Source organism: Triturus cristatus, chromosome 7 (genome assembly GCF_964204655.1).
Source record: "Triturus cristatus chromosome 7, aTriCri1.1, whole genome shotgun sequence".
In the NCBI taxonomy this organism is placed as follows: Eukaryota; Metazoa; Chordata; class Amphibia; order Caudata; family Salamandridae; genus Triturus; species Triturus cristatus.
In genome coordinates, this window is record NC_140590.1 from 1,713,984,998 (window position 1) to 1,714,007,005 (window position 22,008).

Here is a 22,008-nt window from a genome sequence, read left to right on the forward strand (position 1 = left end):
TACAAACTAAAATGCCCAACAACATCCTCTACATGAGGAGACTGGGGAGGGGCGGTGGAGAGCACATGTTGTTGAATGGGAGAAAACTATACTTATATGTTCATCAAAGACAGATTCGTGCAATATTTCCTCATAAACTATCAGTTGCCCACCATCGTGTTTTCTTCATTGTTCATTACGCCCTCCTTGTCCAGCTGTCACGCTCTCCTTCCTCTATCTTTTTTCCATCCCCCTTGTCCCCAACCACGACCTGTTATGTGGTTGGAAACAGTACAACGCTTTTGTTAGAAGGAAATAAAGCAACAAGCATTTGCAATGCAACAGGTCTCGCATTTACGTGAGTTTGAGCTGTTGGCATTGTAAATGACAATGCCTTTTATTTATGTTTTGGTTTTGGAACATAAATAAAACACATTGTAATTTATAATGCCAATAGCTTAAACTCGAGTAAATGCGAGACCTATTGCATTGCAAATGCTTGTTAGGTTTCCCTTTCTGTAACTGTTGTTCTACTTCTGGAAGAACTTGCCATCTCCCATGCAGTGCCTATGTTGTCCTGACCTAGAACGTTCTGTTCCTCCACACACTTCCTCTCCGGTCCTTTGGACAGGAAATCAAGTTCAATGGCCTGGCTGTGGACATAGGAGGACTGAAGGGTCATAGTTTCCTCCTCATGACATGAAACCTCAACGTTCTTAGAGAGGCGCACAACTCTATACATGTCAATAGACCCGATTCAGGTGGGAAACTCTCAATCTTTGGAGCCAAAAAGGCTTTATTTTGGTTGTCTCCTGCCTGAAAATGTATCTGCTTCAACAGAAGTTGATGGGTAAAATACATTTTCCTTTTTTTTTTTTTTAAATTTTTTAATTTCAGCTTGGAAACACAAACAGTACAAATAGCCTTTGTAAAAAACATTAACAACATTTAGATCGATTACAGTCGTGGACTCGTTTATAGCATCCAATCGGGTCTTTAAATCATAACAAAACTAAGATAGACACTTGGGTCTCATTCCCCCCTGAAAAGAAGGAAGAGGAAAAGAGGAAAAAAAAATAAAAAAAAAATTTTGGCTGACCTACATCCAAATTATGTATCATTTAGCTTTCCAGCCATTGTGTGAATGGGGCCCAAATTTGTGTGCCCCTTTCCCGTCTTCTTCTACCGGCCTTTTAAACACAGCTGACTCAAGATTATAAAGGGCTAAGATCCTTGCCCTCCAGTTCACAAAAGTTGGGGCAGCAGAGTTTATCCATTCCGATGTAATGCATAATCTTATTTGTGACATTGCAATGAATATTAAAGCAATAGTGTAACTCGCTCTATTCAGTGAAATGTCAGTTTCACAGCCCATTATTACTAATTCAGCTGACATAACCAGAGGAATTTTAAGGCTATTATTAATGAATGTTTGTATATCTTGAAGGAATAGGGCCAACTTAGGGCAGGCAAAGAACATGTGAACGTCGTCAGCGGCTATTATGCCGCATCTGGGACAGGTATGACCGCCCCTGCCACCCCATCTGTAAATTTTGGCTGGAGTATAATAAAGGTCATACAAAGCCATATAGCTTTGAGAACGTAAGCTACCGGAGATTAAGACCTTACCAGAGAGATCTAACACTTGAGCTATGTCAATATCAGGCTTACAAAACTTATCTTCCCATTTGGCTTTAAATATCAGTGTATCGTCAGGTAGTGCAGAAAGTAAGTTTCTATAAATTGGCCCAATTCGTGAATTTTTAAAAATTAAATCCATGAGTGTATTCCTACAAAATAAAGTTGGAGTATTATGCAAAAGTGTAGAAAGATAACTGCGCACCTGTAAATATTTGAAAAAGTCATGGGTATCTAGTGTAAACTTATCTTTAAGAAAAAGAAAAGAAGCCATATTCCCCTCATAAGCCAGATCCCCTATTGTCTTAATACCTTGAAGCCGACATCGTATTGTAACATTGTCTTGAAAGATAGACGGAAGCAATCTGGCTGCTGACAAGGGGGTATAAAAGTTAATACCTGGGATTGCCCATCTACGACGGACCTTACGCCATATTGAATACATGGAGGTAATAACTTTAAATGTAGTCTTTTTGTAATAGCTGGGTTCAAGTACTGACGTTAATACCCCCTTAGCTGCTTGCCCCAGGCCTATCTCAAAAATAGATGGTGCCCTACATGGCGGGAGACTAGCTCTGTCCCCAAACAGCGGGACAGAAAACTGTTGGATCAACGCAGTCCAGCTGTATAACAACAGGTTAGGTACAGACCACCCTCCCCTTTCCAGTGGTAGCTGCATCCACTTTGCAGCCCTACGTGGTTGGCGGTAGCCCCATAGAAACCTATTACAGCATCTCTCTGCACGGAGAAGGCTGGACTGAGCAAACTCCAGTGGGATGGTCCTAAATACATAAAGAAATTTAGGAAGTATCAACATCTTTAAAACATTGCGTCTACCAAACAGAGACAAATGTAAATTATCTAATCTACGCAGTATGAAATTAACTTTATCTATAATAGGCAAGATGTTCATATCAGGCAATCTTTCGATTGCCGCTGTTATTACTATCCCTAGATAACGTGCGCTCTGGACCACCGGCGCGGTAGAAGGGCCCATCGTAACCGTTTGGACCACCTGTGTTTTCTGGGCATTAAGCTTATAGCCTGAATACTGACCATAATGTTTGGCTGCCTCTTTAATTGCTAAAAATGAAGTGGAGACATCTGTGGTTATCACTATAATATCGTCTGCATATGCAAGGACTTTAAATTCGACTGTGTTGATCTTAACAGGAGCTATATTCGGGCATAGTTCAAGTTTACTCAAAAATGGATCTATATACAGAGCAAACAGCAGGGGAGAGCAGGGGCAACCTTGTCGGGTACCCCTGCTGATTGGAAAAGACCTTGAAGTCTGTCCAGATATGGATATGGTTGCCCGAGGGGTTATATATAATGACTGCAAAGCAAGGATAAAATTGACACAAATCCCCTTCCAATGCAGGACCCGCCAGAGAAACTCCCAGGCAACCCTGTCGAACGCTTTTTCGGCGCCCAGCAGGATTGCGCCAAGGGGGGAGGCCGTGACCTGGGCCCAGTCTAAGAGTGCAATAACGCAGCGGACATGGTCCGTCGTGTCCCTGCCTGGAATAAATCCATGCTGGCGGATAGAAACCAATGGTGATATCACCAATGCTAGCCTTGTTGCCAACATTTTTGCAAATATTTTATTATCAGTATTGATTAGTGATATCGGACGGAACGATGCAGGGTCAAGTTCTGGCTTATCCTTCTTCTTAAAAAGGATTATAGTGGTATAGCACCAAGAGTCCGGAATCTGACCTAATTGTGCCTCTCTAAGTATCTTCAAAAAGTCCTTGCGGATCTCTGACCGGAATATTTTATAAAATTCCAAAGGAATTCCGTCCGGGCCTGCAGCTTTATCATTCGCCAATGCATTCAATGCAGTTTCCACCTCATTCCATTCTATAGGTGCTGCTAAAATAATGTTCTGTTGGTCCGTTACTCTTGAAGTGTTAAGATCTGCTAGAAAGGTACTAATATTATAATCTGTATCTGAATCCTTGATTTCTTCCGTATAGAGGGATGTATAAAACTCGAAGAAAACAGATAAGACAGATTCTGGGGTATCTTGAATATTCCCATGGGTGTCCTGAATCTTAGCAATACGATTAGCCATAGCTTGTTGCTGTAGTCGTTTAGCCAGGACCCTACCTGACTGTTCACCAAACTCGAACATCGTGGACCGGTACTGAAGATATTTAGCTGCAAGGTCCTGACCAAAGAACTCAAGCAACGAAGCTCTGATGTTGGCTACCTGGGTTTGGCTATGCGAGAGATCCCGACCTTCCCTGATCGCATCAGTAAGCTGAATTTCTGCACATCGTAAGGCTTCAAGCCGGGTCTTAATCTGATCTTGAATTTGCTTACGATGAAAAAATGAAAAACTCTTAGTTTCACCACGGATTGATGCTTTCAGTGCATCCCAAACAATTTTACTAGAGGCTGAATCTCTATTAATGTTTAGGAATTCAGACAGCCACGGCCTCATGTGGTCTAAATACAGCTGTTCTGTCAAGAGCTTTCTCTCAAAAGTCCATAATTTACTAGGTTTAACAATTCGATTCAAAATAAGAGTAATGACCAGCGGATTATGGTCAGAGATAATGCGGGGTAAAATTGAAATTAAAGTGAGGTCTACGTATTGGTCAGAGAAAAAACATATAGTCCAACCGCACCATTTTCCTATGTGGCGCGGAAAAGAATGTGTACCCATCCAAATATTTAAAATGGTGGTACCAGAGGTCGATCATAGAATGTTCCTGAACTAATGCTTGTAATGACCTGTATACTCTCGGTTTCTTACCCAAGTAGCATCCCTGGCTATCGTTAAGATTGAAGTCAGATGCAAAATTTATATTGAGGTCGCCACATAGACATAGAGGCTGAGGCCACAAAGCTAGCTCAACGTTTAAATAATTTAAGACCTCCGGGTCATCGACATTAGAGCCATATACTGAACAGATGGTGAATAAGGTGCCGCCAATTAGAAGCTCAGCGATGACCCAGCGCCCCCCATTATCTTGTAATGTTCTAGGACAGGATCCCACCCTTCGCCTCAATAAGATTGCCACCCCTCTTGTCGTCGAAGATTGTCGAGAGCACCCAATCAAATCAAAACCAGGAATTTTTAATGAATCGCGTTTGTTCCAGGGTATGTGAGTTTCCTGTAAACATATCACTTCTAAATGTAGTTTGTGAACAATGGTTGAGAATAGTGCTCTTTTCTTACCATTATTGAGACCACAGATGTTCCATGATGCTATTCGTATTTTAGCCACCGCCATTTCGACAAAAAGCTATGTAGACCAGAATCACGACTGTAGTACTGAAACAATTGGCATAATAAAAAATCACAATATCTTTCCAAGCTGCTTTTTTTTGGGCTCCAACCCACCCCCCCGCCCACCCCAGGTGCTGCCCCAGCCCTTAACCCAGCCCCCCCTTCTCCCCTAGCAAACACCCTCCCTACACCCAGATGCACCCCCCCTCCTAGGCAGTAGGACCGCAGTCCAAGTGATGAAGAAACCGGTATGGGCCGTGACGCCCCCCCCTCCGAATGCTACTGCTATCTTCATCATTATCCCAGGGGTATTGAAATGGAAGTGATAAACAAAGCAAACAAACATAAGCAAAACATAGTAAGTCCCCATATGATGCACTGCCTCCCCTAAAAAGAAAGGGATCTTACGGTTACAGGTAGATCACAGCTAGTAACTTTAAAGTCCCATTATAATTACTTTCTAGATTGAGTCCAAAAAGGTTCTAGCCAGAATTTCAGACTCGAAATACTTTGTCTGAGCTTAGTGAATAACTTTAAGTTTAGAAGGAAAAAGCAGAAAAACCTGTGCGCCTTTTGCCTGAAATGGGACAATAAGCTGACGGAGCTGCCACCTCCGTTCTACTGTGGCTGGACAGAAGTCAGGCCGGACGAAGAATTGACATCCCTTCGCTGATCTTTGTCTGTCAGGCCTAGCTAGATCATAGATCCTCTCTCTGGCTAAGAAATTGTGTAAACATATCAAAATAGCACGGGGTCTATCTGCTATTTGACCTGAACGTGCCTTTGGCTTGAAAGGAAAACGGTGGGCGCGTTGGATTTCTACGCGCTAGTCCCACTCTTTGACCTCCGGGAACGCCTCGGTAAATAGTTCAATCACGAACTGACGAGTGTCGGTACCTTCTTTACCCTCGGGAACACTCAGAACTCTTAGGTTATTTCTTCGGGCGCGGTTTTCAATGTCCACCAGTTTCCAATGGATATCGTCCCGTTGGGATTGGATCGCCTCTAAGGTAGATTTTTGGGTGACTAAGTCATCTTCCATTGACGAAATCCGAGTCTCGGCCTCAGTGACTCTTGATGCAATGTCCGCATATGATTTAATCACTCTGCGTAGCGAATTTTGGACCCTAAGACATGCTGCTTGCGCCCGTGCGCTCTCTTGTCTAGTTTCTTCCCGGTGTGCCATAATAGTTTGGTAAATTATTGCCAAAGACATCTCACCGGGTGGAGGGTATAGATTGGAGTTAGAATTAGAGGCTAATTCCTGAATAACGAGATCCTGAGCTTTAGATTGATCCGTAGGCTGTCCAGAGAATGAATAATCCCACGCCAGGGAGTCTATGTTGCTGCCTGAATCTTGTGGCACCTTACGTACTGTAGTGGGAACCCTTCTGGTGTCAGGGGGATTCAAAACTTGATTGAGATGCCAGTCCCCCGATTCCGTGTCCTCGTCATCAGTCCAATCCTTATCCAATCCATCATTGTCAACTGAAGATCCAGTATGGTCGGATAAGGAATAGAAATTATCGGCGTCCATATCGGCGTCCATATTTGAGGGTTTCCTCCCCTAGTTCTGACCAATGAAAATGGCTTGTAGGATTTAGGAGAGTTTCTAACCTAGTGTAACAAAGTTGCAAAATCAGTAGAAAGATGCTGGTGGGAAAATGATCATCGGCTTGTTCACATTCTGGTGACCTGTCCTGCATCCGTGGTATGCTGTAAACTGTGCTGATTCCTGATCTGGCTGGCAATACTGACTGCGGATACTCTTTCCCTAGAGACTTTGCACATCATCGGCTGGTGATGCTGCCTACTCTGTTCTCCTACGGCCGTGGAGATAGTTTACTTGACTAATTGCACGCTGTGCATTAGTTTTTCTCTAATTTACCGAGAAGAGGTAATAGAACTGTGATTTCATTGACATTTCCTTGTTCTCTATCTCTCTCCTCTATTTCTCACCTGGTGACTTGATGAGTCTCTGAATTACTCTGCCTGTGATAACTGTAATGATTTGTTTAACTGTGAAACTGTGAGCAAAGTGCTTTACTTTTGATTTGTATTTGTGTATGACCATTCATATTTTCTGAAATAATACCAAAAAGGTACCTAGAAAGAATAGTGTCTGTCGTTATTCTTTGAGTCATGACTCATTTTGAGGGTAACATTTGCCATATTTTTGATGTATTTATAATGTATTTATGAGCAATAGTTCTCTCATTTCTCTACTTAGTCCCTTTTAGCTCTACCAAATATCCATTGGAGGACCTTTGATATTGCTATTGGTGATAGAAATGATAATGACTTATGGGCCCGTCATTACAGTATTTACGCTTTCTTAGGTATTGTAAAGGTTGGTGAGGTACATTATATGATTTTCTCACCGCTTCCGCTGCATGATGTTCTACACAGTCCAATATGTTACCCAGCAAAGCAATCTCTCTAGCACTATAGTCATTAACAAAGGGAGGTATGTCAGAAGTTGTGGTCCACTAGGTGTGCACTTTTCCTGCCTTAACTTCAAGGTGCCTTCGTGTTACTCCACTTGTTTTGTATTTTCAGGCACTTTCATGTAGCCAAACGCCCTTGACTGGACCCCTCCAACTTCATCCTAGGGATTTGAATGTGAATCCAAGTGACAAGCTTTCTTCATTGAACACAACCAGTTCTCCTTCTCCTCCATAAGCCTCCCTTGATCTCTCCTGGAACTCAAGGTGAAAGCCTGAGTGTGATTGTTGCTGCAGAGTACCCAGCTTCAGCAAGGGTCACATAGATGGTGCAAGGCATATTGAAAATATCTTTACATCAATGCAGACACTGATTAGTGAAATAAATCAGATGACCTAAGTTGATTGCATTTTAAAATAATGTTGCTGCTATGTTTGTATCCGTATTGCTGATTATTGTCCCACCCACTTGCTAACTGCACCAATCCTGACAGAGTTACCAGGATGGCTGGGGAGTGGCAAGCCACATTTCACTTTATTGGTGCTAAGCCCTATGTTAACAGCCAGGATTGGTGGGTTGGGTATGGTCATCCCATGCTCATGTACCCTGCTGCACAGTGGGACTCACCCAGCAGTGTGCATTTCCTTTGAGAGGGTGCTTGGAGCTAGCAGTGGTGCTCAGCTGCTACCTGGTCCAGCTCTGCACCCCTGCAGGAAAGAATTAATTTATCTGGCAATGGGGTGACTCCACCCTAGCTCCAGTCTCTGCAGCTGTACCTTAGCCTATCAATGGCGGCCAATGTTAATTTTGGACGACATGGAGATATGTATGTGTGCTAGACTATTCATTTTTAGGTTTCCCTTTCTGTAACTGTTGTTCTACTTCTGGAAGAACTTGCCATCTCCCATGCAGTGCCTATGTTGTCCTGGCCTAGAACGTTCTGTTCCTCCACACACTTCCTCTCCGGTCCTTTGGACAGGAAATCAAGTTCAATAGCCTGGCTGTGGACATAGGAGGACTGAAGTGTCATAGTTTCCTCCTCATGACATGAAACCTCAACGTTCTTAGAGAGGCGCACAACTCTATACATGTCAATAGACCCGATTCAGGTTGGAAACTCTCAATCTTTGGAGCCAAAAAGGCTTTATTTTGGTTGTCTCCTGCCTGAAAATGTCTCTGCTTCAACAGAAGTTGATGGGTAAAATACATTTTCCTGATTATTTTTTTTAACTATCCCACTTTCCCTTTTCCAAAATGTTGGCATGTATGCAATTCCAACATGACAGTGACTCAGTAGAAGTTCAGTTCTGATGCATACTTGACGGTAACCTCACAACGAGTTACACTGAAGTCATAGGGCTTACTCTGAAGTATGATAGGCATTCTTACTAGGGTACTGAAACCCTACTGCTGAAACTCTGTGTCTATAAAGTGTTGTATGCATTTGCTTAGAGTGCTCTGCAAAGTCAGTGTTTGACTTATTAAGCATAGCTGGCAAGTTTCCCAGGTCCACGAGTGATATGCTGCTCCAGGCCAGATTTTATTTCCTTTGAAATCTGGGAATCTTAGTCCTGTTTTATAATTGAATAAACAAGACTACAAGTCCCAGAATGCCAAGAATAAACCTGGACTGGGGCAGCATATCATGCATAGACCTGGGAAACTATGCGGACGGCTTAAGGGATTGCCTCAGGATGATATGGGGAGTAGGGCTTATGGCTTCAGGAGCTAATCTAACAGTCTGACTCATCCTGCGCAGCTTCCAGCAACAAATACCCCACCATCCTATCCTCTCTGCATTCATAACCTCTTACCCCAGGTGTAATACTTTCTTAACCTCCCCCCCCCCCCTTCGGCCTGAACTGTGGTATGTCTCTCATGCTTGCAGCATTCTACTTTGGTTTCAAATGTGAGTCTCCTCCTCTGACCAGCCACTGGTAACTACTCTCTGCTTTCATACCTAAAGCCCTGCTCACCTCAACCCTAAATACCCTTGGATGACATGAGGCATTCACCTCTGAAGCATAACCAGTCCCTCCTTTGATTTACAATGGCTCAACACCATCTACACATCACTGAAGAAGCTGCCCTTCTCACAGTGTAAAACTAGAGAGCCAATAAAAAGGTCTGTGTGTGAAGCAACTGGACCTAGTAAAAAACTGATTTACGTTTTAATGTTCTGCAGCAGCCCATCTAGGGAACAGAAAAGTAACAGTTTTTATTTCATGTTGTGAAGCTCATTTTCCAATAGGACGTAAATAGCTCCATGAGTCCCTCTTTATGCTTTTTATACTTTGTATTTAGGTATTTAGTTATTGTTTCATTCTATATGTAGGAATACAAGTACCAGAATGCAAACTAAAACAAGCATTAGGAGTTGACCCCATTCTCCATGCATAGTAAATTATAGAAACCATTTTGTGTCATGATAAAGCCATAATGTGTGGCAATGGCCATGTGTGTGACCGTGCATTATAAGTCAGTACTTTCTTTAATATTTCTGTACAACACAGGAGTTGATACTTGACACAGCTTAGGGCAGGGAGGCCACAGGGAGGGGAAGAGAGGATGGTTCATTGGCACTCACTGGTTCAGTTTAGAGAAATTGGTCAGAAAGTGTTATAAACATGGCCCAGTGTGATTATGGAATACTGTAGTGTCCATGTGTTCATTCCCCATATAAGAAAGCAATGTCAGACACAGCGGAGAAGAGCAGAGAGAGACAACAGCACACAGGACAGGCTCTCAGCATCAGGTCATCAGATTGTTCTGCCAGGAGCCAGGCTGTTGGGCCCTGCTCCTCTGTGAAACCCTTATGCTCTTCCTCTGACATCTAAGCCAAGCCAGCAGCAAAGACCACAGCGTCAGCTTCATCTCTGACCTGCCCCCAGCTGTGGTGAAGCAAATTGCTATACATTATTATTTAGACTAATTATATGCTAATCTGTGTCTTAATGTGCAGTTAAACACGTATATTGATGCTGCCACTTTGTAAAACAGAGTATAGTCATCAGTTTAACATGTATTCAGGTTAAACAAAATATAATTTCTTAAATTAGCTAGAGTAAGAATAGGCCTTACTTAATTTTCCGTGTTAAATTATATGTTCCTTGCATATTCCTTCAAATTTTTCATTCCAGGAGAATGATAAAATGTGCTAGTTAGCAGAGTAGTTTGTTTGGCTTTAGCAAAAGTCAGATGAGATTCTTTTAGTTAGAGCCAGATGTGCTTTACTCCGTGTGTGGGGATGAGAAGCCTCCTGTGCCATGCCGTCCTGACCGATGATCCTTACAAGGTCCTGCAGCAGTGTGCTCCTTTGTTTGATGAAGGGAAAGAAGGAAGTTTACCTGCTCCAAAAAAACCTGGGCCTCATTTATGAGGTTTTGCCATAGGGCAGTGCTGCAGGCCTTGCTGCTGTGCTGCCCAACGGCAAAAGAAAAGGGCAGGAACGCAGCGTATCTATCAGATACCGCACATTCCTGCCCTTTTCCCGTGCTTCGGCACACAATGGGCTGCCGTGCGCCAATGCAGGCACCTTTGCACCATGTTGCAAGGGTGTCCGCATTGCAGGGATTATTATTTTTGTGCAGGAAGATAAACTTCCAGCACAAAAACAATCACAAGAGGCTTTTTCCTCTTTCATTGTGTGCTGCAGAATGCAGCACACATAGAAAAAGGAAAAACGAGGAGAAATAAAGATAATACTCCTCGTTGTGCCTCCCTTAAGCCTCCGCTGGGGAGGTGTACATTTTTGGCACTGCCTCAGAGTTACTGTGCAAAAACTTTACGATTTCTCGTAAATATAGGGAGTGTCTAAAAGCCATGGATGTTGATGGCAATGCCCTCAGCAACAACCAGTACACGCCCCTTTAATGCAAAAAACTGTGTTAAATGGGAAAAATATTTACGAAGCAGCATTAAGATAAAAAAAGTGGCTTAGTGCTGCCTCGTAGAAAGGAACCAGGCTCCTGTGGCATGGGACATCACAAAAAGTGATGTTCCTGCAGCGCAAGGGGCCTCATAAATGAGACCCACTGTATTTTGATTGGTGTCACTGTCTGGGAAACCAGTGGGAAGGACATTTGGGTGATATGAAATGTATTCATTTTGTGTTCTTAGAGTAGTAGAAGACCCTTTTCAGACTCTTCCCAATGCAGATTTATTTTACCCTTGAGACCTTAAATGTCCTTTGCTTGCGGCTCATATGCTTTCCTTCCTTTGATTGAACCTATACTTGGTTTTGCTTTAGAGCTTTATCGACTGACACCTTCTGCTGAGAGGGTTTCCCCATGGTAAATTAGGCACCTTAGTTTAGTATTCAGAAAGTTCCTTTCAGGAACTGGTACTGTATCTGTTTTGCATGTGGAACTATTCCAATGACTCATGTCTGTATTTACTCATTTATATTCTGTTTACATTGATTAACTTTACTGAATTTGAAAATTATCTGCCTAATGATTAACAGACTGAATACAATTGTAATATGACAAATCTGCTAATAAACATTCAAGTTTTGAAATCATTGTTCTCTGTTTTCTTTGTGGACTCAGGTGGGTTCCACTGTTCTTTAAAATATTTAAATTCATGTTAGATCACAGATTACACACCTCTGATTAAACCCAATGATCCATTTGGCCAATAGCACAATTGAAGTTGGCGAGTGCAACTAAGACTTGTAGGTGCTGAAATATATGCTCTAAAAGCATTATTTGATGCATGCTGTCTTTGGCTTACTGGTGCCAGGTCATCATGTCTTGTGGCCCTGATACACGTTATTGCTCATCACCATAACCTTTATCTGTGTCAGGCTCTATTGACTGACTGCACAGACAAGCATGATGCCATCTTCTTTCTGAACATGATCTGTTTTATACCTTGTAGGAGTATTTCAAAAACAGTGTTTGTGCATCAATGTCAATTCTGTACCATTACATTGAACAACCAGGAATAGCTTCTGAAATTAATTTTGTAGCACAGACCTAACACCTTGCTTTTAATTATCATAAACTGTCACTTGAAGTGTCATGCCTGAAGTAGTGAAATGTTACACCTTTTCAGTATCATTTGGCAGACTGCAAACATAGAAATGCCCCATGTATGGAACCTGAAAAAGTAGCTGTAAGGTGTATCGCCAAAAGATCTTGGGGACTAGTCAGCATTCATGTCACTTCGTACCGAAGGGGAGGGGAGCACCTTACTGTCACAAAAGAGAAGTCATTCTTTCAGTCTCACCTCATAAGCACCGCCTCTCCAGCCATCTATTCACTTTCCTTGGTGTCCTAGGGAGGAATTAAAGAAACATTTAAAACTTGGGGCTGTGTAACACTTCTTTCCTGTAGATAACATGACAAAGATTGTGTTGGTTTCTGTATCTCTTCAGTCTTTCCTGTTTCTCTTCAGATTTCTCTTTTTCATTAGTAATTGATTCATTTCTAAATGTATATCTCACAGTCTAATGTGTATTTCAGCTTTCCCCAATCCTTTAATCTCTTTTTTACAATATATTTTCTACCTAGCGTTTTCCATTCACCTCTCACTGCACCACTGTTTCATTATACCCTCAATGTCAGCCTTTCTTAATCTTTTTTTATGTGCCAATTCTGTCCTTTCTTTCTTTCTCTTCTTACCTTCTTTCTTTTCCCATCAATTTCTCCTAATATAGTCCTGTTTTTATCTTTTTTCTGTTCCCTTCTATCTTAGATTTCTTGTTTTTCAACATACTTTATATATTTACTCCTCACTTACCTTCTCCCTCCCCTGTATTTTATCTCTATTTCTTCTCTTATTGTTCTCTCTCTGAAAGCACCATTTTGTCAATTTTTCTGTGTCAGTACCTGTGTTAGTCTTGGGCCTCTCTGCAGGGCCATCATGAAGCTTTTTGCCTTCACCCTCTTATTTTTCTAACTCGGTTTTTGTTGGCCTTAGAACTCTTTGAACTTTACCACTGCTAACCAGTGCTAAAGTGTTTGTGCTCACTACCTAAAACATGGCAAAGCTGGCTTACACCTGATTGGCATATTTAATTTACTTATAGGTTCCTAGTAACGTGGTATACCATATACCTGTAAATTAAATGTTACTAGTAGGCCTGCAGCACTTATTGTGCCACCCACTTAAGTAGCACATTAAAACATGTCTCAGTCCTGCCATTGCAGCATGCCAGCAGTTTTAAACTGCCCATTCGACTTGGAAATATAAACCCCTTGTCACGTCCAAAAATGTATTACAAGTAAGTCTCCCCTAATGTAAGGCCTGAACAGCCCATAAGGCAGGGTGCACTTTAATTAAAATGTTGAGCATGCACTTGATGTTTTACATGTCTTGGTGGTGAAAAACTCACAAAGTCTTTTTTCATTACCGTGAGGCTTACTTCTCCCACAGGATAACTTTGAGTTACCTTATTAAGTTTAATAAGTGCAAACTCTTGATTGGGAGCAGGTAGAATAATCAAGTTTGGTGTCTTAGGAATTTTAATTTAAAACCCTTTTTAATAGTAAAGTCACATTTTCTGACAATTTTTCTGAAAATGCCACTTTTAAAAAGTTGGCATTGTTTTTGGGCCTACCTATTTGCTGCCTGCAAACTGTTCCTGGGTTGCATGACTAGGTATAGTTGGCAGTTGGCTTTTGTGCATTCCTCCCAGACAACATCACAATGGAGGAACTGGGTGTTGGCAGGATTGGTCATCTCTGAGTTGATAGCATGGGGAGTCATCACCTATAACACTTGCACTTCAAAGGCACTGGCTCAGCTCACACACAAAGGGCTTCAAACTAGCCTGTTGTGCATCCAGTCTGGAACCAGGGCACGGAGGAGGATTAAACTCCAGAAGCGTTTCCCATTTCAAAGTGGGCACAGGTATAAATATTGGCCCCCAAACCCACTCTTCAGATCACATCTGGACCTATGGAAAACTCAAAAGAAAGACTGCTCTGTTGGTCTGCTGCACAAAGGACTTTTCTGCTGCCATGTTGCTTGAGGAAGAAAGACTGGACCTGTATCTTGAACACAGGACCACCAGAGTGACTCCAAGGGCTAGTTGGCTGGCCTCCTGATCAGAGTCTCAGAGACAGTAGAGGCTCCAACAATTTTGAATTCTGCACCTGGACTCTGTCTGTGAGTCCTAAACTCTCAAGTAGTGGCTCTCCAGTCCAGGACCCTTCAAAGTGGAGATAAAGGTACTCTTCCAGCCCAGCTGAGGTTCCCAGCAGAACCGACAAAATGCAGCGCAACCCAATGCAGCCCTTGTAGCTCCTGATCGGAGTCAGTGCAGCATGAAGCAACACAGCACGGATATTGCACAGCAGCTTTTGTGGTTCATCATCAGAACTGATTCAGCGCAACACAATTTGACGCAGGACACTGCTTCGCTCCTGAGAAAGGTACTTCACGGTTCAACACTCCACGTTAAGGACATATGGTACAATTCTCAGCAGGCTACCTTAGTCCCTGTATCTGGCATGCACTCGATCGCGGTTGACCTGAACTTGTGACTTTGTCCCGGTCTGGCGCAACTAGATGAACACAGTTGGTGTTAGTACTTTTCAACACTATTTTTATTTAAAACTTTAAATGTCATTTTGGTATCATATAATTTATTAAAATGTCCTTATTTTTCTAAATTGGTGTGAAATTTTTCTTGTGTTATGTTTTCACTTTATTGCTTTTTTTGTGCTGCATAAATATTTTACACATTGCCTCAAAGTTAAACCTCACTGATTTTGTGCCAAGGTGCAAAAATGTCAAGCACATGTTAACGTAGTGATTTTAGTGGTTCACACTGATGGGGATTGCGGCTGTTGCTTGAGAAGGTCTCACACCATCTTCAACCAACAACACAATATCTTCCAATATGTCTCCTTGTTCACTCTACTTCTCTGCCCTTCTCTGCCCTTTACATGCTTTCATTCTCCTTTTACGAAGCATATATTCTCTTCACCTTACTCTGACAGAGATATCTTTTGTAGCCCATAATCTCTCAATGTTTCTGCCCTTTGATTCAGGCCTCTATCTTTGTATTTCTATTCATCTCTATCATTACTATTCTTATTATTCACTTTTCATCTGTAACGTGCTTGCTTCCAATGCCTCCCGTTCAGCTCATCACCTGACATGCTAACCATAAAATGCCTCAAACCCTAAAAGCCAAGCTACCCAACAGTGCCAAGTATCCTTCACAGAGGGAATTATTGATTTAGACTGGTGGTAACAGAAACCCCTGTAATATCCAGGGAAGTGCAACTACACGCTCAGTTGAAAGATATTGCTTCAGAAGAGAATTCACTAGTTGAATTACCCATGTAATGATAGTTTTTTGGCATGTTTAATTCTAATAGTGGATTTTCAACCAGTGGGGAATCCTCCATGGCAGCAGTTAGCACTTTGGCCATGAATTAGGGTATTTCCATTATAACCTAACCCCTGTTCTGCATCTTCTGGAAGAGGGGAGATGTTTTTACGATTTATAAATACATTAAGGACATTGAATACCATAAAGAAGAGAGATATGAAAGAAGCATTTAAATAACACTCTAGGGCAAATAAGTTTTGTACAGGAGCAAAAAAGGAGGGCCTGAGATGATTCTGTACTTGGTGTTACTCCACAGTACCTTTCTTTTGAGATAGTAAGTGGACAGAAATGGGGAGACTGCTAAAACAAATCCAGTTATGTCAACAACAACAAATACAAATAGTCATATTCCAAGCTGAGCAGAACGGTATCCTCAATACCTGAGATAGAGTCTGATTTACTATAGAAGGTATTCAGAAAGAGAGTGTCTGATTTACTATAGAAGTTATCCAAGAAAGTGTCTGATTTACTACAAGGGGTATTCCAAGAGAGTGTCCGATTTACTATATAAGGTATTCTAAGAGAGTGCCTGATTTACTAAAGGCGGTATTCCAAGAGAGTATCTGATTTACTAAATAAGTTACCCAAGAAAGTGTTTGATTTACTATAAAAGGTACTCAAAGAGAGTGTTTGGATTATAATAGAAGATATTCCAAGAGAGTATCTGGTTTACTACAGAAGATATCCAAGAGAGTATCTGATTTACTATAGAAGTTACCCAAGAAAGTGTTTGATTTACTATTAAAGGTACTCCAAGAGAGTGTCTTATTTATAATAGAATGTATTCCAAGAGAGTATCTGATTTACTATAGAATGTATCCAAGAGCATGAGTGATTTACTATAGAAGGTATTTCAAGAGAGTCTCTGATTTACTATAGAATGTATCCAAGAGAGTGTCTGATTTACTCTAAGAGGTATTCCAAGGGAGTGTCTGATTTACCATAAGAGGTATTCCAATAGTGTATCTGATTTAATATAGAAGGTATTCTAAGGTAGTGTCTGATTTACTATAGGAAGGTATTCAAGAGTAGTGTCTGATTTACCACAGGAGGTATTCCAAGAGAGTATCTGATGTATTATAGAAGTTATCCAATAACGTGTCTGATTTAATATAAAAGGTACCCCAAAAAAGTGTCTGATTTATAATAGAAGGTATTTCAAGAGAGTATCTGATTTACTATAGAAGGTATCCAAGAGCATGAGGGATTGACTATAGAAGGTATTCCTAGAGAGTGTCTGATTTACTATAGAATGTATCCAAGAGAGTGTCTGATATACTCTAAGAGGTATTCCAAGGGAGAGTCTGATTTACCATAAGAGGTAATCCAAGAGAGTATCTGATTTAATATAGAATGTATTCTAAGGAAGTGTCTGATTTACTATAGGAAGGTATTCAAAGGTAGTGTCTGATTTTCCACAGGAGGTATTCCAAGAGAGTATCTGATTTACTATAGAAGTTAGAGAGTATCTGATTTACTATAGAAGTTATCCAATTAAGTGTCTGATTTAAAATAAGAGGTACCCCAAGTTTGTGTCTGATTTATAATAGAAAGTATTCCAAGAGAGTATCTGATTTACTATAGAAGGTATCCAAGAGAGTGTCTGATTCACTCTAAGAGATATTCCAAGAGAGTGCCTGATTTACCGTAAGAGGTATTCCAAGAGAGTATCTGATTTACTCTAGAAGTTATCCAAGAAAGTGTCTGATTTATTATAGGAGGGACCCCAAGAGAGGGTCTGATTTATGATAGAAGGTATTCCAAGCGAGTATCTAGTTCACCATAGAAGATATTCAAGAGTGTGTGTGTGATTTACTATAGAAGGTATCCAAGAGAGTGTCTGGTTTACTATAGAATGTAGTCCAAGAGAGTGTATGATTTACTTTAGAATGAATCCAAAAGAGTGTCTGATTTACTATGGGAGGTATTCCGAGAGAGAAGGTCTGAGTTACTATAGAATTAATCCAAGACAGTTTCTCAGTCACTATAGAATGCATCCAAGAGAGTGTCTGATGTACTATAGAAAATTTCAAAGAGAGTGTCCGGTTTACTATAGAATATATTCCAAGAGAGTGTCTGATGTACTATAGAAGATATCAAAGAGAGTGTCCGGTTTACTTTAGAATATATTCCAAGAGAGTGTACGATTTATTATAGACTGAATCCAAGAGAGTATCTGATTTACTATAAGAGGTATTCCGAGAGAGAGGGTCTGATTCACTATAGAATGAATCCAAGAGAGTGTCTGATTTGCTACAGAAGGTATATCAAGAGACTGCCTGCTTTACTATAGGAGATATTCCAAGAGAGAGCCTGATTTATTATAGAATGTGTCCAAGTGAGTGTCTAATTTACTAAAGAATTGTTCCAAGAGAATGTCTGATTTACTATAGAAGTTATTCCAGGAGAGTGTCTTATTTACTATAGAATGTATCGAAGAGATTGTCCGATTTACTATAGAGTGAATTCAAGAGAGTGTCTCCAACTAAATGTATGTTCTTTATTGTTCTAATGCATTGAAGAATGATCTTCAGTGTAACTCTCCTGGACTCCATGGTATTTCCCATGCAGCAGCGAGTGGAGTTTTTAGTAATTTGCAGCTAATTGAAAACTTATTAGATTCTCCTTTATTCATAGAAGGTGATTCAGCACTTCAGATCCTGGCCATATGCACCTTATTAATAATGGGAGCAATGTGGCCTAACAGCCAGCGCTGCTCTCTTTGGAACTGGAAAACCAGCTTTGAGTCTCGGCATCGGCTCAAGGGCCTGTGATTCGGGCAACTCACTTAACCGCTCTGTGCATAATAAAAAATACATCTGGCCTTGTGTAATATAATCTGATGCTCATTTAAAGGCTCTGATAGCTTTGAACCAAGTTAGTGCTATATAAAAAAATTCTTCCAAAAACAAACAAATAAATAAGGGGCTCCAGAAATGCATGGCTTATATGAGTGAGGCACCTGGTCAAGTGGTAGAGGAAGGGGAGCAAGGGATAGACAAGCAGGAGAAAGGAAGGAAAAAAGACACAGGGCCAGACTGGAAAACCAAAGGCAGCACTTACAAAAAAGCTCAAGCTAGCCCCCACCTCCTTTGTATCCTCTTTCTAGCATTCTCTTTATCCATTCTCTAACCTTCTGCCCTCTGGCTCTGCACTCTCTGATCTCTTTCTATTTTTCTCTCTCTCTCAGCATCTGCTGCCTGCTGCAATTACCTTAGGGTGCTTGGGAGAGTGACAAAGGCAGCAAGCGACCCTGGGTTTTCAAAACTGACCTCCCCTGGCCCACTGGCGAAATGCCCGGTGGAATGAAAGGCCTCTTCGGGTTTGAAGAAAGACAATAGAGAGAGGCAGGGGTGAAAAGTGAGAGAGAAAAGTGAGTATGTCCAGGGAGCAAGAGAGGGGCAGATGAAGAAAAAAAAGTAGTGGGAGGAAGAGGAATGCAGACAACTGCTGAGGCGATAGGCACAGGTTGCTATGTCAAAGGGCGTAAAAGCAGTATACAAACAAGAACAAGTGTAGCACGGGGAACCATATTTGTCAGTTCAGCATCCTCTTCCCCATGCCAGCTGGGGAGCCATTGTCATGGAGATACTGAAGGCTCAGGATTTTGCTTCAGCAGCCTCCGCTGCTGCCGTGAGGGGAATGGCTGAACTCTACTAATCTAGGCTGTGAGGGGAACGGCCCAACCACAACCCCCAGCAGCCCTTGTGCCCTCATGCCTCTGACGCCGCAAACGCACCTGGAGGCACTATAAAACCACCCCAGCCCTCCTGCAGCGTGGGATGCCTGAAGGCTTGGAATTTTGCTTCAGTAGCCTTGTCTGCTGCTGTGAGGGTAACGGCTGAACTCTTCCAATCCAGGCCGTGAGGGGAATAGCCCAACCACAACCCCCAGCAGCACTTGCGCCCTCGTGCCTATGACGCGCCTGGAGGCGTGATAAAACCACCGTGGCCCTCCCGCAGCGCGGGATACCTGAAGACTCGGGATTTTGCTTCAGCAGCCTCCGCTGCTGCTGCGAGGGGAACAGCTGAACTCTACCAATCCAGGCCATGAGGGGAACAGCCCAACCAAAACCCCCAGCAGCCCTTGCACCCTTGTGCCTCTGACGCCGCAAACACGCCTGGAGGCGCGATAAAACCACTGCTGCCCTCCTGCAGCACGTGATACTTGAAGGCTCGGGATTTTGCTTCAGCAGCCTCCGCTGGGGAACGGCTGATCTCTACCAATCCAGGCCGTGAGGGGAACGGCCCAACCACAACCCCCAGCAGTCCTTGCACCCTCGTGCCTCTGATGCCGCAAACACGCCTGGAGGCGCGATAAAACCACTGCAGCCCTCCCACAGCACGGTATACTTGAAGGCTCGGGATTTTGCTTCAGCAGCCTCCGCTGGGGAACGGCTGAACTCTACCAATCCAGGCCGTGAGGGGAACAGCCCAACCACAACCCCCAGCAGCCCTTGCACCCTCGTGCCTCTGACACCGCAAACGTGCCCGGAGGCGCGATAAAATCACGCGGCCCTCCCACAACATGAGACGCGCACGGGCGTGCCCGGGCCAAGGGCGGGCCCATCCGCGCCCGTCTGTGGCAGGAACAGGTAGGGCAGGGCCACCCCTCTTGCGTTTGCTTGGTCCAGTTGTGGAGTCACTGTTGTGACCCCAAGGTACTGTTTACATCTTCCTGATGATTTTGACTGAATGATTAAGCTACTGATGATACTGCCTGTTTGAAATAGTTGGCCTGAGTACATATTGTGCATTATTTTTTCCTTTTGGTTGTTGCACTTTAGATAGTGCACATAAAGCATAATCACATTGAGGTGAAGTCGGGTCATAGTAATCATGCTGGGTGAATTGTTTGACTGAAGGGGTCACATCATCTAATTTGTAACTATCAGTTATGGGGAAAAGAAAGTTACTAGGTGGAAGCGGGGATGGGGGGGGAGGCTGAAGGCAATGGAACAAATCGAGGTAGTAGGGGTAAAAAGGCAAGGAAGTTCCAATTGCACGCAGGCAGTAATTGTGTATTAGATCGGATTGATACATTAATAGAAGAGTGCAAGGGTATTTTGGAGTCCGTGCCCACTACACAACCCACTTGTATTACAACTCCCCCGAATTTGCCCAAACATACAAATGCCACTACTCCTACCATCCCTGCAATGTTCCATAAAACAGTTAAAAAGAAATTGTCTAATAATAACGACGATGGGGAAAGGGCTGCGGCGGCGCATCTAATACAGATTGTATCGTCTCTTCGGTACATTGTACTAACAGATTTCTGCCACTGTTAGACATATCTGATAACGAAATAAGCAGAGGTGGAGAAGGAGGACTGCGGCCAACACAGATGACTCAGACCTCACCTGTGCAGAGAAAGGATGTAGGGCCAGGTATGATCAAGGAGCAACAAGATATGCTACAGCAAGTCATTTTGGTAAGACAAGAAATGGGATCAATGAGAAGTCAGATAGAAGAGTTAACATCGATGGTCAAGCTATTACCATCTGTTCCATCACAAACTGGGGATGCAAGGGAGAGTAGTTGCCCTGTATGTTTACAGGGTGTCACTCCAGCCAATCAGGTAACATCTAGGGCTACAACAGTCACTGCCCTGTAAGCAACAAAAACCAATGCAGACAGGGTTCCATCAATTTGGGCAGGTCTAGGATAGATATTATGAGGTCACTTCCACCAAAAACCTAGACTCACTCCTCACCCTACTGCTAGTAACACTGCCAACTCCTATAAAGCAGCACTCATGAGGGCTCCGACACAGCATATCGAAAATACCGTAGTACATCCAATCCAGCCAGAGGTCGGGCAGAGACATAGGCAAACAGTTTATCAATTTGCAGATTTACCCAGCACTCGTAGAATTTTTATGGTGAATGTACCAAAGCTTGATGTAAGCGAAAGCCCAGAAAACGAGGATTCCCTAATAAATACAATTATTCATTGGATACGACATGTTAGGGGATGGCGATCGGTGATAAGGGAAGACATAGCAAAAGCTTGTAGGTCGTTTTCACCAGCTAATCATCTGGATTGTATCGAGTTCACGATGACTGGGGCAGATCTAGCAGAAATTCTATTTGCTCTAGAGTTTCGTACGAGCTCGCCAGGACAGTCAGCCATTCAGTTTTGATGCTCCCCTCTGAGTCGTGAGAGCGCACACCCTCTTACCCAGAAACTATCTATGATGCAGGGAAGCTCTACTTTAGAAAACATTGATAGACTTGTGGCAACATCGCCAGTAAAACAGCAGGAACATCAAATAGCTAATACCATTCAAAGGGACAGTCCACCAAGCATTGAACAATTACCGATAGAGTTAGATCAAACCCCAGAAGCTG

General features: G+C 42.5%; 1 protein-coding gene across 2 annotated transcripts in view; it reads right to left on the reverse strand.

The window, feature by feature from the left end:
• The window catches only part of LOC146812859 (C->U-editing enzyme APOBEC-1-like), a 119,641-nt gene that overhangs the window by 81,091 nt on the left and 16,542 nt on the right, over positions 1-22,008 (reverse strand). For both annotated transcript variants that reach the window (XM_085619930.1, XM_085619931.1), the window contains exon 2: positions 12,539-12,585. In XM_085619930.1, the coding sequence (XP_085476056.1) occupies positions 12,539-12,564 (26 nt within the window). In that variant the 5' untranslated portion in view covers positions 12,565-12,585. The remainder of the gene's footprint in view (positions 1-12,538; positions 12,586-22,008) is intronic.